Source organism: Centroberyx affinis, unplaced genomic scaffold (assembly GCF_046629955.1).
Source record: "Centroberyx affinis isolate AG114_WGS23_722 - 3 ecotype Tasmania unplaced genomic scaffold, CSIRO-AGI_Caff_v1 ptg000318l_1, whole genome shotgun sequence".
Classification (NCBI taxonomy): domain Eukaryota; kingdom Metazoa; phylum Chordata; class Actinopteri; order Beryciformes; family Berycidae; genus Centroberyx; species Centroberyx affinis.
In genome coordinates, this window is record NW_027278994.1 from 9343 (window position 1) to 24138 (window position 14796).

At 43.2% G+C, this 14796-nt stretch overlaps 1 protein-coding gene across 1 annotated transcript; it reads left to right on the forward strand.

Moving 5' to 3' along the window:
* The first annotated feature begins 357 nt into the window (after positions 1-357).
* LOC139640961 (MORC family CW-type zinc finger protein 3) lies at positions 358-14469 on the forward strand. Its single transcript, XM_071515163.1, has 17 exons — positions 358-464; positions 616-688; positions 2240-2372; positions 2646-2866; positions 3580-3727; positions 4294-4447; positions 5466-5594; positions 6125-6244; positions 6388-6491; positions 7224-7355; positions 8125-8241; positions 9324-9401; positions 10270-10309; positions 10396-10841; positions 10929-11340; positions 12309-12463; positions 13056-14469. The coding sequence occupies exons 1-17, from the start codon at positions 426-428 to the stop codon at positions 13210-13212; spliced, it is 2658 nt and encodes an 885-aa protein (XP_071371264.1). The 5' UTR covers positions 358-425; the 3' UTR covers positions 13213-14469.
* The last annotated feature ends 327 nt before the right edge of the window (positions 14470-14796 follow it).

Genomic DNA, 14796 nt, shown 5'->3' on the forward strand with positions numbered 1-14796 from the left:
CTGTCTGCAGGAGGGGAGATAACAGTGGAGCATGAAGCCTCTGGTCAAAATAGTCATCCCTCCACATAGTCCCTCATTGTGCTTTCTGGTAATGAATAAAGTAACAGTGAAATTGAACTCATCATTTTACTGCGGACCCTCTGGGCCTGCCTTGGAGACCCAATAAGTCTGGGACCCACTCCCCTACATTCACCAGGGGCGCTATAGTGAGTCTGTCAGTTCTTGCCTGCTCAGCTTTCATTTTTTGAGACAACTTCCTTAATAGTGAAGGCCTACTCACCTCGCCGAGAGTAGGCTACACTACGCCCACTACAGACAGTATCTGTCTGGTTTGTACGCAGTGCATAGAGAGAGAGAGAGAGTGAGAGTGTGTGTGTGAGAGAGAGAGAGAGAGAGAGAGAGAGAGCGCAGTATCTTTGCAAAACATGGCGAGGTTAAGCGAGCATGGGATTCGCCTCAGTTCGGTATGTATTTTTGAAATATGTATCTCAGTAGGATATGTTTTGATAAGTAACTGCTGAAAAGTCGCTGTTGAAAAAGTTACCGCAGGAAATTAGAATGACACTGTCGCAAAGTGAAACAACTCACTGCTGGCTTATTTAATTTCTTCTGCAGATGAGCCCTTCCTTCCTGAACAGCAATTCAACGAGTCACATCTGGCCTTTCAGCGCGGTGGCAGAATTAATAGGTAAAGTGTGTCAACAAGTCTGAGCATTAGGCTACATTTCAACTTTGCGTCAGTCGTTCGCACCTTTTTACCTTGCAGCCGTCGGTGCGCTAGCTGCACTTGTCGCCTTTGTAATGTCTTTGTCGACATGCGCCTCTCTTCATACGGTTTCACACAGTCTTCTGAGCGTCTGTGTATAAAAACTGACATTTGTCTCGGTGCTAAAATGGACTGAATGAACTTCCTCTATTTCACCCCTTAACGACAATATCCTTATATTATTCCTATAGTTACTTACACTGTGTCTGCGGTAATCAGTAATATCTATATTGACCTTATTGTACTTTATAGTATGTGTCATTTCCTAGGTGTGGTATCAATATAACATTCCTATAACATTCGTATAGACACTTATAGAATTGCTGTCATATTTTTTATAGTAAAATGTATTAGGATTACAATAGTGCTTTTTGTAAAAGTCTGTTCAAGATGTAGCAAAAGGGACAAAGTGTTAAAATAATTTCTACAACACAGTAGGGTCATGAATCACTTGACACTGTACATCCATGTGACCCGAAGCGTCCACACTCCGTGCTGTCAACATTGCCATTCCTCCACTCTGTGCAGTGTTATTGGCTGAGACGTGCTGTCTGGCTGTTGGCTGTGTGGAGGCTGGCAGGAGGAGCAAAATATGGAGGGAGTGTACTGTGTATAGGCAGTTATGCAGATGAGTTTGTGCTTCCTGCACCCTAAATATGCCTCCTCTCCAGTCCACCTTCACTCCAGGACAGATCCACAGAGCTGTTTCAATTTCCCAAATGAAATGTGTAAAGATTACATGAGCTGCATTATTCAGCATCTCTGAAACGCAGACCCCATGAAAAATCACTTAAATGTTTTCTATAATATTCATATAGGGATTTAGTGTGTGTCTGTGATACTCAATAGTGAGTTTACCTTATCATACTTCATGGTATGTTTTATTTCCTATGATTTAATCTTCCTATAATATTCATACAGGGGCTTCTAGCGTGTCTGTGGTACTCAATAGTGAGTTTACCTTATCATACTTTATGGTATGTTTTATTTCTTATGGTTTAATCTTCCTATAATATTCCTACAGGGGCTTCTAGTGTGTCTGTGGTACTCAATAGTGAGTTTATTGTAGTTTATAGTTTTTTTTAAATCTCCTACAGTATGACATCACTATAGTATTCCTACAACATGGGGGCTTTTGCTGTGATATTTGCATAGTATCTTTCTAAAATTTAAATTAATGCAGTTCATTTTCATAATGGAGAGGGATTCAAAAGGATTATCATTTTGTCAACGCGAGACTCACATTACCTCGTACCTGTTAAAAAGCAGTTAAGAGCAGTTGTCACATTTTTCAAAAGGTGGACTTAAGCTTGTCAAACACCAGACCATCACCTTCCTGCCTCATGTGGTCCACTTGGCCACATGAGGCCGGAACACTGAAATAGCACAACAGAGAGAAACTGTCAGGGAGTTATCTTCTTTAACATCTCTCTCTCTCTCTCTCTCTCTCTCTCTCTCTCCCTCGTTTACCAGACAATGCATCAGATCCCGGTGTAACTGCTAAACAGATCTTGATAGATGTAATAGAGGAAGAGGGTCAACTCTGTCTAACCTTCACTGACAATGGCAGTGGCATGACCCCCAACAAACTGCACAAGATGCTCAGGTGAGGGGCACACACACACACACACACACACACACACACACACACACAAACTCACCATCAGAAATGCACAAACACAGTATTTCTCTTTTCCACACAAACCACAGAAAATGAGTCACCAACACTTTTAGACCACATTTTTGTTCTCAAACGTCACACACACACACACTCACACTCACAAATGAGCTTGACACGCATACATACACACACGCAAACACACGTGTACACTTCCTCCCGCCGATGTGTCACCCTCCCCCCCTTCACCTCTGCGTCTAGTTTTGGCTTCACAGAAAAGGGCTCGGGCAAGGCCAGCCAGCAGGCCATCGGCATATACGGCAACGGCTTCAAGTCGGGCTCCATGCGCCTGGGCCGCGACGCCCTCATCTTCACCAAGAACGGAGGCTGCCAGAGCGTGGGCATGCTGTCCCAGACCTACCTGCAGAACATCAAGGCCCAGGCTGTCATCGTCCCCATCGTCCCCTTCAACCAGCAGACCAATATCCTATCACAGAGGGAGGGAGGGGAGAATGTGTGTGTGTGTTTGCATGTTTGTATCTGTCATAACACATTGGTGCACATGTATTACTTAATTATGTAATACTTAAAGCACTTATCAACATCAATATATCATTTTCAACATAATTGGGATTCCTTGTTATAATTGCCATAAACAAACGAGACCATGTTTGAGTTGGTAGCCTGTATTTCAGACCAGTGCTATTGATAGTGATTCTCAAAATTAAGATCTGTTGCTTCCTGTTGCAAAGAGGATGTTGCTGTTTGGCCTTGTCTTTGGTCAAAGGTTTTCTCTTTCTTTACTAAAGAGGATAAACATGTTGGAAGTGATTTTTCCATCTGCCTTTCACTCCTTCCACCATCTGCCATTTTGCAGAAATGGAAAGCTTTAGCTCCATTTGCGCTGGAAGAAAAGCGCCCTCTTCCTGTTTTGTGCCATAAAACAATATCCTTTGTGCTGTAAAGCATAGAGGCTGATAGAGGGTGCCAATCTTCTCAGTGATGGTCTCATTTGTTTACCGTAATTATACTAATGTCTCATAATTAATGTGGTATGGATCTATTGATGTTGCAATGCTACACAAAGCATGTTTTTATATGTATGTTCAAGCATCCTCGCACCTACAGTACATGGTAGAGAACAGGTTCATCACTCTGTAAGCTCCCTGATGGTTTCCCCTTGACCCAGTGTGACAGTCTCTGGTGGTGACTGAGGACTCAGAGGCCAGTCTGGCTGCCATCCTCAGCCACTCCCTCATCACCTCCCTGGAGCAGCTCCACGCACACTTCGACTCCATCCCGTCGAAAAAAGGCACCAAGATACTGATCTGGAACATCCGCAGGTCAGAACCTCGGGAGTCGGGCTGAATTTCTCACCTCATTGCTTGAGTTTGTGTCAGACTGGGTTTGAAAAATCATGTAATATCATCAGAAATTTTGTTAGGAATTTTAGAATTTAGATTGAGATCACATAAAAACTATCCAGCTTGTGCTTGGTTTGGATTTGGAAGGGACTTTATGGGGTCAGGGCTCAAATTTCCAGGCCATGAGTCAAGGTGTACTGCAGATGGGATTCAGGAGTAAGAGCAAACACAGACACAAATGGACACACAGGCAGGGAAAGTGGCAGGAATGCACATGCATCCACAGCATATGCATATGATGTTTGTTTAAACATGCCCTTACTGTACATACAACAGACAAATGTATGCAAAGTGGCACACTGTCAAACACTCACCCAGCAAAGAAATATAAAACTTTGCTGCCCCATTTAAATAGTGGACACTAGAGCCTGTGAAACCAGTTCCTCAACTTGAACATCTGCCAGGTTGCTCAAAACTAGCCCAAGAGTGATACAGATATTGAATTACCTGTTTTGACAACTGATCCCTCCTATGTGATCCTGAAGGGCCAAGGACGGCAAGCCGGAGCTGGACTTTGAGACGGATGTCAGTGACTTCCGTCTGCCAGAGATCCAGATTGAGGAGCTGAAGAAGGGTCTGAAGACCAGCGGATCCCAGAGAGCCGACTACAACATCCCAGATATGGACTACTCTCTCAGGGTGAGTCGCAGGAGGATAAAAGGTGCTGTGTGTGGCGTTTTTAAATATCAATATATCATCGTCAAATGAATTGTGACACCTGGGTATAATTACTGTAAACAAATGAGACCATGTATGAGATGATTGGTAGCTTTTGCAAGTGTTTCTCAAAATTAAGACCACATTTCTCATAAACTCTGTTCCTGTCACAGAGAGCATGTTGCTGCTTGTCCTCCCTGTCCCTCCCTGCGTTGCATGTGTTGGCTTTCTCTTTACTGAAGAGGATAAAAATGTTGGAAGTGATTTTTCCATTGGCTTTTCACTCCTTCCATCATCTGCCATTGTGAGAATCTCTGAAAGCTTTAGCTCCATTTGTGCTTGAAGAACAGCGTCGTATTCCTGGTTTGTGCTGTAAAGTAATCTCCCTTTGTGCCATAAAGCATTACAGCAGATTTCCCTGTGAAATGCTTGTTTGTTTATGGTAATTATGCTGCTGTCTTAAAATTAATGTGATAATGATTTATTGATATTAAAATGCTACAAAGAATTGAATTAAATGTATGCTACCTTTAATTTCTCATCAGCTATCCTACCATTCATTATAAAGTTACATATTTTGTGCCAAAGGTAAACAGGCTATGAAAGCGTGTGTGTGTGTGTGTGTGTGTGTGTGTGTGTGTGTGTGTGTGTGTGTGTGTGTGTGTGTGTGCCACTTTCTGAAATGCAAGCAAAAAGTCACTTGTCACAACTGGAGATGGTGGTTTTGTACTGAAGTCACTCCAATGCAGCCATGTGAATCAAGCTCTTAGGTATCAATAAGCAGAATCATCAGTCACCTTGTCTTATCAGTGCTACAGGTCTTGGAGAGATATTTTTGTAACTCAATGTGCGAGTGGAAAAATATCTTAAATCCAATAAATCAAAATGTGAATGAAGCTGGTATTGTAGTGACAGTGTTTCAACAGAGAGTGCCAGACTGCAATAACAAATTGGACTTTAACTTTGACTTTAACTTTCTCTCTGTCCCCCCCCCCCCCAGGCATACCTCAGTATCTTGTACCTGAAGCCCAGGACTCAGATCATACTGAGAGGGAAGAAGGTTCTTGCCAAGCTGGTGGCGAAGAGGCTGACGCACATTGAGCATGATGTGTATAAACCCCACTTCAGCGTATCCTGACACTATCTGTGTGTGTGTGTGTGTGTGTGTGCGCAAGCATGTGTGTGCGCGTGCGTGTGTGTGCATGTGTCTGCTTGTAAGTGTTGTTACACAATTATGACAAAGAAATCATATTGCTTTTTGTTTTTGCTGAATATTGTGTGTGTGACTGTGATTCAGTCAAACACTACCTTTTCCACTTAAATGACTTGTCAGCTCTTGTGAAATGTAACTGGGGAGGTGAGGAATTTGTTCAGTTTTAATAAAATGAAACATTTTCCCTGATGTGCAACTAGATTTCTGTACAACTCCATTTTTCATTCTTCTGATAAAAAACTTCAGCCTCCTTTTGGAATTTTTCATCTGTGCAGCTCTAGCATTCCCAAGTTACATTTATTTGTTTTGCCCACCTATCCTCATGTGATATCCTGATCATGTAAAGATCTACATTATCTGACCTTATCCTATCCTAATCCAACTAATGTCCATTGCTGGCAACAATTGCTATTTTACCCCTGTTAACCTTGACTGGTGGCTGCTAGAAAGAGAGGGTGAAGGTGACCTTTGGGCTGAACCCAAAGAACAAAGACCACTACGGCATCATGATGTACCACAAGAACCGGCTCATCAAGTCCTACGAGAAAGTGGGCTGCCAGATCAAGGTAGGGGAAGGAGATTATGTGTTTTCAAAGTCGACAGGCACGCAGCATTACTGTGCGTTTGTGTGAGTGTGTACTAGAATAAAGAGGGAATATGTCTCTTCCTCTGCCTCCACCTCTCTCCCTCCCTCCATCATTCCCCACAGTCTTCAGGTCAAAGGGCAGGAGTGGGGGTCATCGGCGTCATCGAGTGTAACTTTCTCAAACCTGCTCACAACAAGCAAGACTTTGAGTATACCAAAGAATACAGGTAGAGTATACACACAGTACACAAACGCCACAGGCTTTGGCCTCATAAACACCCATGTAGTCACGCAGCCACTTAGGTGGCTACTTGACAGACCGCAAACAGTGACAAGGCCGACTGGTAGCATCACACACAGTCATGTGCAAACACAGCATCAGTGCCTCAAGCAGTTGTTCATGGAAGTCTATTAATTTTCTACAGATCTGAGTAATGGCCGAAGTGGCGGCAGATGAGCGGTTCGTCACTGCAGGAAAGTCGATCACAGCTGAATTTTTGCCACTGGCCAATATCACTGACCTCGGTCCCACATTTTAGTGCCTCCTTGATTTCTTACCACTGTGAAACACTTCTGTGGAACAATGTTTGCGTCTTGCCTCTTTGTCTCTGGATGATCCATATGGACAAAGAGAAACTGATAATGCAAAGGAGACAAGTTAAGGTTTTTTCCAAAGTAGTGTGCAGGACAAAGTAAGAAAGCTTTCTAATTTTCTCCATGGTTCACACCAACTGAACCACAACTGTTTGGCTACTACTACGCTATTTTTCAAAAATAATTACTACTAATTTGACACCACTTTGACGTTTCCATCGGAATCACTCAGACCAAGATACACAAAGTGTCGGAGCCAGGTTTCTGACTGACCAATTTCTGGTGGTACGTAATGTAGTAATAATGATAATGTGAAACCAGTGGAAAAGACATTGACATTGACACCTCCATTTTCCTCTCCCCAGACTGACCCTGGGCGCCTTGGGCCTGAAGCTCAACGACTACTGGAGAGAAGTGATGGAGAAGAAGGCCAGAGAGAGAGAGTTTCAGGCTGTGGACAGGAGAGGTGAAAAAGACGAGTGCCAGGAGAGCGACGAGTGAGTGTCCGTTGTTGTTGTTGTTTTTCTGCTGTGAGTCACATTAAGTCAGAATAACACTTTGAATTACAGTAGTGCAGATGTGAAAAATAACTAAGTGTGTTGTGTGGAGAGAGGAGGTTGGTTCCAAGTCTATGTTTGAAATTGGTCAGCAGATACAGAACTACTGGCAGTGTGAACGTAACTATTCCAGTCGAGATAATCTACTGTATATCTTATGGAGAACTGACAGTAGCAATCCAGGAAGGTGCAGGTGGTCTGATAACCTACAGCTTTCAAGTGGGAACTTGTGAATTCAACTGAAAGTGAAATCAAACAGTTCTTTCCCAAAGCTAGAAACCAGAGAACCGAGACGCTAAAATGGACACTGCAGCTGCTCTTTTGACCATAATAAAGAAGCTGACCCTGTGAACTTTAAAATGTTCTGTGAGTTTTTGCAACCAAATGAGCTTTCTTTTATTCTAGTTCTAAACCAGAACCATATATCCCAGGAAATAACACTGGTCAGTCTCTTACTTAGCCTTAAACTCAAAACACTTTGTTACAAAGCGCTTCACAAGGGTAAAAGGAAAAAGAGTAACATAACAGACAAAAAAGACCAAGCAAAACACATCAGTCACTGAAAAGTCATACAGTGACTGTCAGTACAGTGCTTCGTCTCATTAGAATAAGGTGAATTTTACCTCTGAGTGGACAGACTTCCTCTTTAAGGTGTGTGCCTGTTTCTGCTTGACTGATGACTGATGTGTGTATATGTGTGTATGTGTAGGAGTCCGATGTGGTTACAGTGTGAAGAGTGCCTTAAGTGGAGGAGCGTCCTGCCGGGTCATTACAGTGTCACTCCGGAAAACTGGAACTGCGGCCAGAACCCCAACCCACGCTTCAGGTGTGTGTGTGTGTGTGTGCGTGTGTGCGTGTGTATGCATGTGCGTATCTGTGTCTGTGCTTTTGCATGAATTCACACTTGCTTGCATGTTTGTACTGAGTGTATACTGTATATATGGATGGATACCTATATTACACATGGGTGCATTTGTTTATACTCAAGCGTGATTTTAAACCTGTTGACTTATTTCTACAACCATTGCTTGCTTGCATTACTTTCCCTTCTAAAGGCTGCCTATTTTAATGAATCAAGGCGCAAGCACAGGAGCTGGTGCATGTTCATAATGCACTTGGGGATGACCAACAGATTTTTGGTCATTTGGCCGATCAAATCAGCTTCTCTCACTCCCTTTAAAACCAGTGCAATTCCTGTCACAAGGTGCATGTGTGGCACCTTAAATAAGCCAATAAAAGACAGGCCCTGGATATTTTATGTTGAAGACAATGATTCACACAATAACCACATGTGCCGAAACGACTAACTTTGTTGTACTTAGTAGTAAAAAAAATGTGTTTCTACTATTCTGTCGGTTGCCTGTAGTTGGTTTTTCTTAAGTGATTAAAAGGGGTTGCACTCAGTTAGTCACTGGTTGAAGAATTTATATCAAAGTGAAACAGGCAAACATATATGAAAGGGGTTCATTTTGAAGAGTTCTATGTACATGTGCGCCTTTGCCAACTAAAGCCACAAAAATAGCATAGGATGCAGAACACAGAAAAACGTGGTCTGAGTAGACAGAAGTGGAAGTGGAATTTTTTACACCAAAATTACACTATGCCACCCGATTTGTATTGACACTCCCCTCTAGTGCGCTCCCCTGCATCTTATCACCATCATCTTATCACAGCAGCTTCAGCTTGTGTTTCAAGCTGGTAAAAGAAAAACAAAAATCTTATTTCAACTCTGTGTCATTGTAAATGTGTCTGAGACTGAATACCACAGTGTATTTTGGAAACTGCTTTGCCAGTGTGTGAGTTTCTGTGTGTGTTTACTTTAACAGGAAGGCCTTGAACTGAACTAGTTAGCAGCAGGACAGTATTTGCTAAGCCAGGTTTGTTTGTGTCTGTGGTTTGTCTCACCAGGAGCTGCTCTTCACCAGAGGAAGCAGAGGAGAGCATGGAGATGTTAACACCCAGCTACCAAAAAACCCACAAGAAACAGTAATTTCCCATTCCTATCAACCTCTCAAACTGTCTGTGTGAGTGTTTGTGTGAGTGTGTACTTCTTCTCTACATGTGCATGTTTGTCGGTTTTTGCTTGCAATTTCAATGCCACCACTTTCAAAGTGTGTGTACCATGGAGGTGTATGTGTGTGTGTGTGTGTGTGTGTGTGTGTGTGTGCATGTGTGTGTGTGTGGGCACGTGCATTGGCTCATATATGGACGGAAGTTTCACAGTTATTTTCAGGTGTCTCCACCTTGTGTGTGTGTGTGTGTGTGTGTGTGGGTTCATGTGTTCTTTTGTGGTTTCTACCTGTCTGTTTCATGCTCTTACTTCCGGTGTGTGTGTGTGTGTGTGTGTGTGTGTGTGTGTGTGTGTTTCTGTCTGTCTGTGTCTGTGTGTCAGTATGTCTCTGTCTGACAGTAATGGAAAATTTTAGTTTTAACTTTTTACCATATTCTACCTGACACTGCTAGACCTACAGGAAGAGAATTGGATCATTTCTCTTGTTTAAAAATTGCATTTTAGCATCTAAGGTCTCTTTCAGTTGCTACAGTACTAAAAAACTGTGCCAGGCAACTATGTGGCATCCTGTCTTTTATATTTCACCTGTCACTCCAGCAGAGGAGGGTCCCAAAAATGTGGAAGGACTCAAGTTAAGGCACCTAAATCCGAAATTTTTCCTAGTAAAAATCTCAGAGCTGGGTGAATCAAAGCTCACATCCTCATGGAATCATCATAGAAATGATGCAATGCTGTTTGCCGGTGCCAGTAACAGAAAAATGATCGAGTTGCCTGAAGTTAAAGAGTTGAGGAGGGAAACATATGGTTTCCCTCCTCAACTCTGCGTCTGTTTACTTTGTGCAGAGAGCAGTCCAAAGGCAGAAAACGAGAAAAATCACTGGAGGTAAAACTATTTCCTTTACTAGATACTGTTCGGCTCCAACACTTTTATACATATTGCCCAACTGTGTTTGCTTGTGTGTGTTCCAGGTGGGTGAGTTCCAGGACATAGAGACAAAACACCAACTCCTCTCACGTAGCTCCTCTGAGCCCAGCCAGCCCACCTTCCAGCCCTCACCCACCGCCGATCACACACTGACCCGAGACCGGTCGCACACACACGAGGAGGAGGACCCACACACACGAGACCAGACACACACAGATCGGCTGTCGGACGATCACGCAGACACACACATGGGAGATGATGAGATGCTCGCGGCAGAAGTCACACACACACAAGAGAGAGACACTGGAAAAGACACAGACATTCAAGAGCAGGCGGAAATTGTGCCAGAAAAAGGACAGAAGCACGTGGGAAATGACACAAACACTGACGCCACACACACTCAGAGGCTTGAGGACACAGAGAGGGACAAAAAGATGGAGACAAGCATGGAGGCGGTGGACAGTGAAGAGGACAAAGCAGAAGAATTAAGGTGAGGGCGTATTCGTGTAATAGGTAAATACGAAGGTACACATATACGCTCACACACACACACTGACTAGCCCTTTGTCCTCCGTAGCCACAAGAGGAAAACAACATGGCCGCTCTGCAACCTGAAAAAGAGGTTGCGCCTTTGGGAGGAGCAGCAGCCCGACTCGGAGGACGCGGCGAACGCCAGTAAGCCCAAGCAGGACGGCGGCAGGACCCACCCGCCCCCCCCGACCCAGACCGTGGTGGTGTCTCCGCTGAGCCGCACCGAGGGGCCGTGGAGCAGGGCCACGCCTCCGGAGGGGGGCGACAGGGAGGCGGTGGCGCAGAGGCTGGCCGGGCTGGAGAAGGAGGCCCAGAGGCTTCGGACGCTGCTGGGCCTGGAGGTCGAGAGGACGACTCAGGGGACGATGACGACCGAGATGAGTCCCGAGAAGCCGGCGGGCGGGGCGGAGACGCCGCCGGCGACCGCAGTGACCCGGGAGGTCGGCTGCCAGACGGAGGTGGGTGAGGTCAGGTGTGGGTCTGCAGTGGGTCAGGGCCTGTGTTCATTAGCTGGGCTTGTATCCAACTGTTTTTATACAAAATATGATATATCAAGTTGTAAAAGCTGGATGGAAATGGCAAATTTGGATAATGTTTTTTTAAGCTCACTCGATGTGGAAACATTTTTTGCAGACGAAGAAAGTCTGCAATAAATAGTGATGACAATGTATTTGTCAGATAGTGACGTTGACTTAGTTCAGTCTCATTGGACAACAATTCAATCATGCTTAAGTGGCTGTGGATATTCTGAAAGACTGACAGTAAAGAATGAAATTTAGGCTGTAATATGCCTGTCGGGGTTGTACTGCCATTAGTTGATGCATTGTAATGTTGCCAAGTGCATTTCTTTGTTCTTGTCTTCAGACAGTTTGAAATATGGCCAACATTAGCGGACACAAAGAAACAATAGCAACTTACAAGTCAATTTTTGAAACCCTCTCCGTTTATCTGGTGTATTTGACGTTGAGGAAGCCTGTTTATTCACTTCAACCCAGCTGATGGAAACACAAATTTTCCACCACATTTCAAAGGTTTGCTTAAGATTTGCATGATAGTTGGGTGGAAAGTATTGTTAAAATAATACCACCAGTCAGGTCGCATGGTTGTATAATTTCACAGTGAATTAAAGGGCAATGACACATGAATTTCAGTGTTAAAATATGTTATTCCTATGCTCAAAGAGTAGTAGTAGTAGTAATTTATAACTGTCACCAGTAGCTATAAGTGAGATGGGAAAGTTTGTCTGGATCCCTAATCTGTGATGTCATACTGCTGTATCTGAATTGGAAAAGACGGAAAACAGTATTCAGCGTGCTTTTCTGGAATATTACAGTGACTGCGACAGTACAAGAAGCCTAAATTCCTAGATCACCTAAATTACGATCCAACAGCAGGTTCTATGTAATCCTCTCCTGTCCTTCCGCAGCATCAGAGCTCGACTTCGTCCGGCAGCCCGGGACAGAGGGCCGTGTGTGGGCAGAAGGAGCAGCCGGAGCAGGACAGAGCCAGGAGGGACAAGAATGAAACCCAGAGCCGGATGAGAGTCGGTGACAGCGATCCCAGTTCACTGGAAGACACCCAGTGTGTATTTCTGTTCCTACAAAATACATAATGCACATGCAGACACAACAAGAAAACCGTATTTAACGGTATCACCCTTTATACGTATGTGGTGCAGTGACAGACATACCGGTTTGTTTGTTTTTTGTTCTCACTTCTCCATTGTTCCCAAAATATTTCAGTCATATCCTCCCTGCCGTTCCCCTGAATTTTCACTTTACTTTTTCTCCATTTTTTCAACAATATCTGGTTCCTCCTCTCTGATTTGCTCCTGTATTCCTTCCATTCCTTGTATAGCAGCATCCTCTAATAGTCTTATTAATGGTCCAAATAATCTATTATTTACCCTTATCTGCTGTTTGCCCTTTTCTTGCTGGCTCCTTATTTTTGCATCGAACAGAACAGCCACCTGAGAAAAGGGAAACAAAAAAGAAAACAGAAAAATAGAAAAGCGGAATCGGTACTGTTGTTCTGTCCCTTGCACTGTGTATTTCTTGATTGCCTTCATTGTCTGAGATGTGTGAATTGAAGGTCAAGTTGCCCGAGACAGGAGTTTCAGCTGAACTGAACTGTGAATGCGCAATGTGACTATACTCTCTGTGCCCTCACCCAGCCTGTCCCAGGAGACTCTGCGTGGTATCCGTAGCAACGTGGTGGCGCTCCTGTCCGCCCTCCTGCCCCAGCTGGACCTGACCGGCATCAGCATGGAGACCGCCGACCTGGACAACATCCTGCAGCAGATCATAGATGTCAACTCGCTGAAACTATGATTGTCACTGTATATTCCAGGTCTCTGTTATGGTTTTTCCCACTGTCGCAGTTTGGCTTGTTTTTCCTATACGCTTTGTGCACAATTTGGCTGGACATGACTACACAGAGCCCAAACACACATGGTACTAACTCACTTTTGGTGCTGTCAGAGACGTCACTATTACATTAGGGACATGCAATCAATATATACTTGCACAATATGCACTGGTGGTGCTGGAAAATAATGGAAGAGCACTGTATGTGCATCAGCTTTTATACTCTGTCACTGTGCATGATCACTTTGCATTATACTTATATAAGGATGCACCACCAATACTGATACTGGTATTCAACACTGGGCCAATGCTAGGCTAAAACTGGGCATTGGTAAGAGAGAATTCCCCTAAAATCAGAGACGAAGAAGCTCATGAAACATGGCAAAAATTTAAATAAACAACTTTTTCAAATGGTAGATTTCTCTAACGGCGCAAATCACTAGCACTTTGTCCAGTGTGCAAACTTCTGCTCTAAGTTTGTATTGTTTTGTAAAATTAATGGATTGTATTGGTCAGTATCAGTTAATAGTTCATATTTAATAGTTAATAGAAGCAAGTTTCTGCAGTGAAAAACTGATACTGTGGTGCATCTCTATGCAGACATGAACCGTTCCAGGCTGCTCTGGAGATCAGCAAGATAGACAGACATGGTGGAAACAGTAATAATTGGTATGTTTGAATAATTAAAAGAACACAAGGACCATCTGGTTTATTTTGTCTTGTTAGTGATGTGTCCGGTCTGGAGCCTGCTTCGGTGTCCAGGAGGGTAAATCAAGCTTAAATACAATTTTTACTCATGTTCAAATATATTCTGCCTACGTCCATCACTGTGAGCATTACTGTACAACACTGCAAGTTAGTTAATTCAGTTCATTCTGATTTATGCTAATAATGCTTTTTTATTTGATTAAATCTGTGAAAAAGTCTTAGTGGTTAAAGTTGCAATGCCAAACAAGTTAAGTTTCTAGAGTTGTTGTTAGCCTATTGTATATCTAATGCTGTTTTAACATGAGAGAGCCTGAGTCGTGTGTGGATCTTACTACTGTTTTCTAAACTATCATCTTTTAGTTTAAAAAAAGAACATTTTAATTAAAAAAAAATCTGAAGTGCTTTTGTTCCCTTTGCTTCTGTTTACATTTACTATTTAAATTAGTTTTATACAGATGTAGCCTATTTTTTCCCACCGGAAAGTCTTGGTATAATGTTTGTTTGCAGAAATATTCATACATTCTATATATGTAAGTGCTTTTCTAGTTTGCAATAAAAAAATAAACTAAATACACTGTGGATTACCTCTTAATTTGCTAATGAGCTGTCAAGCTGCCTCCTCTGCATCAGTCCAATGGAAACTCCTGCAGTACTTCTTATTCACCACCAGGGGGAAGTGAAGCCATGTTACTTATTAACTTCTCTCTATCTGCGGTCATCTTCCCGTGCTGTGGGGATTCAAAATGAAACCAAACTATCTAGAGGGAACATTATTGCTCCTAAATTCCTCCTTATGTGATTTTTTTTTTGCCTGATCTTCGCTTTCCATTATAATGATAA

Bases quoted from the DNA above. Each gene is read 5' to 3' on its own strand.
- LOC139640961 (XM_071515163.1), top strand. From the start codon at position 426: ATGGCGAGGTTAAGCGAGCATGGGATTCGCCTCAGTTCG. The intron at 689-2,239 runs GTAAAGTGTGTC...CTCGTTTACCAG, and splicing joins CGCGGTGGCAGAATTAATAG to ACAATGCATCAGATCCCGGT. The intron at 6,245-6,387 runs GTAGGGGAAGGA...CATTCCCCACAG, and splicing joins AAGTGGGCTGCCAGATCAAG to TCTTCAGGTCAAAGGGCAGG.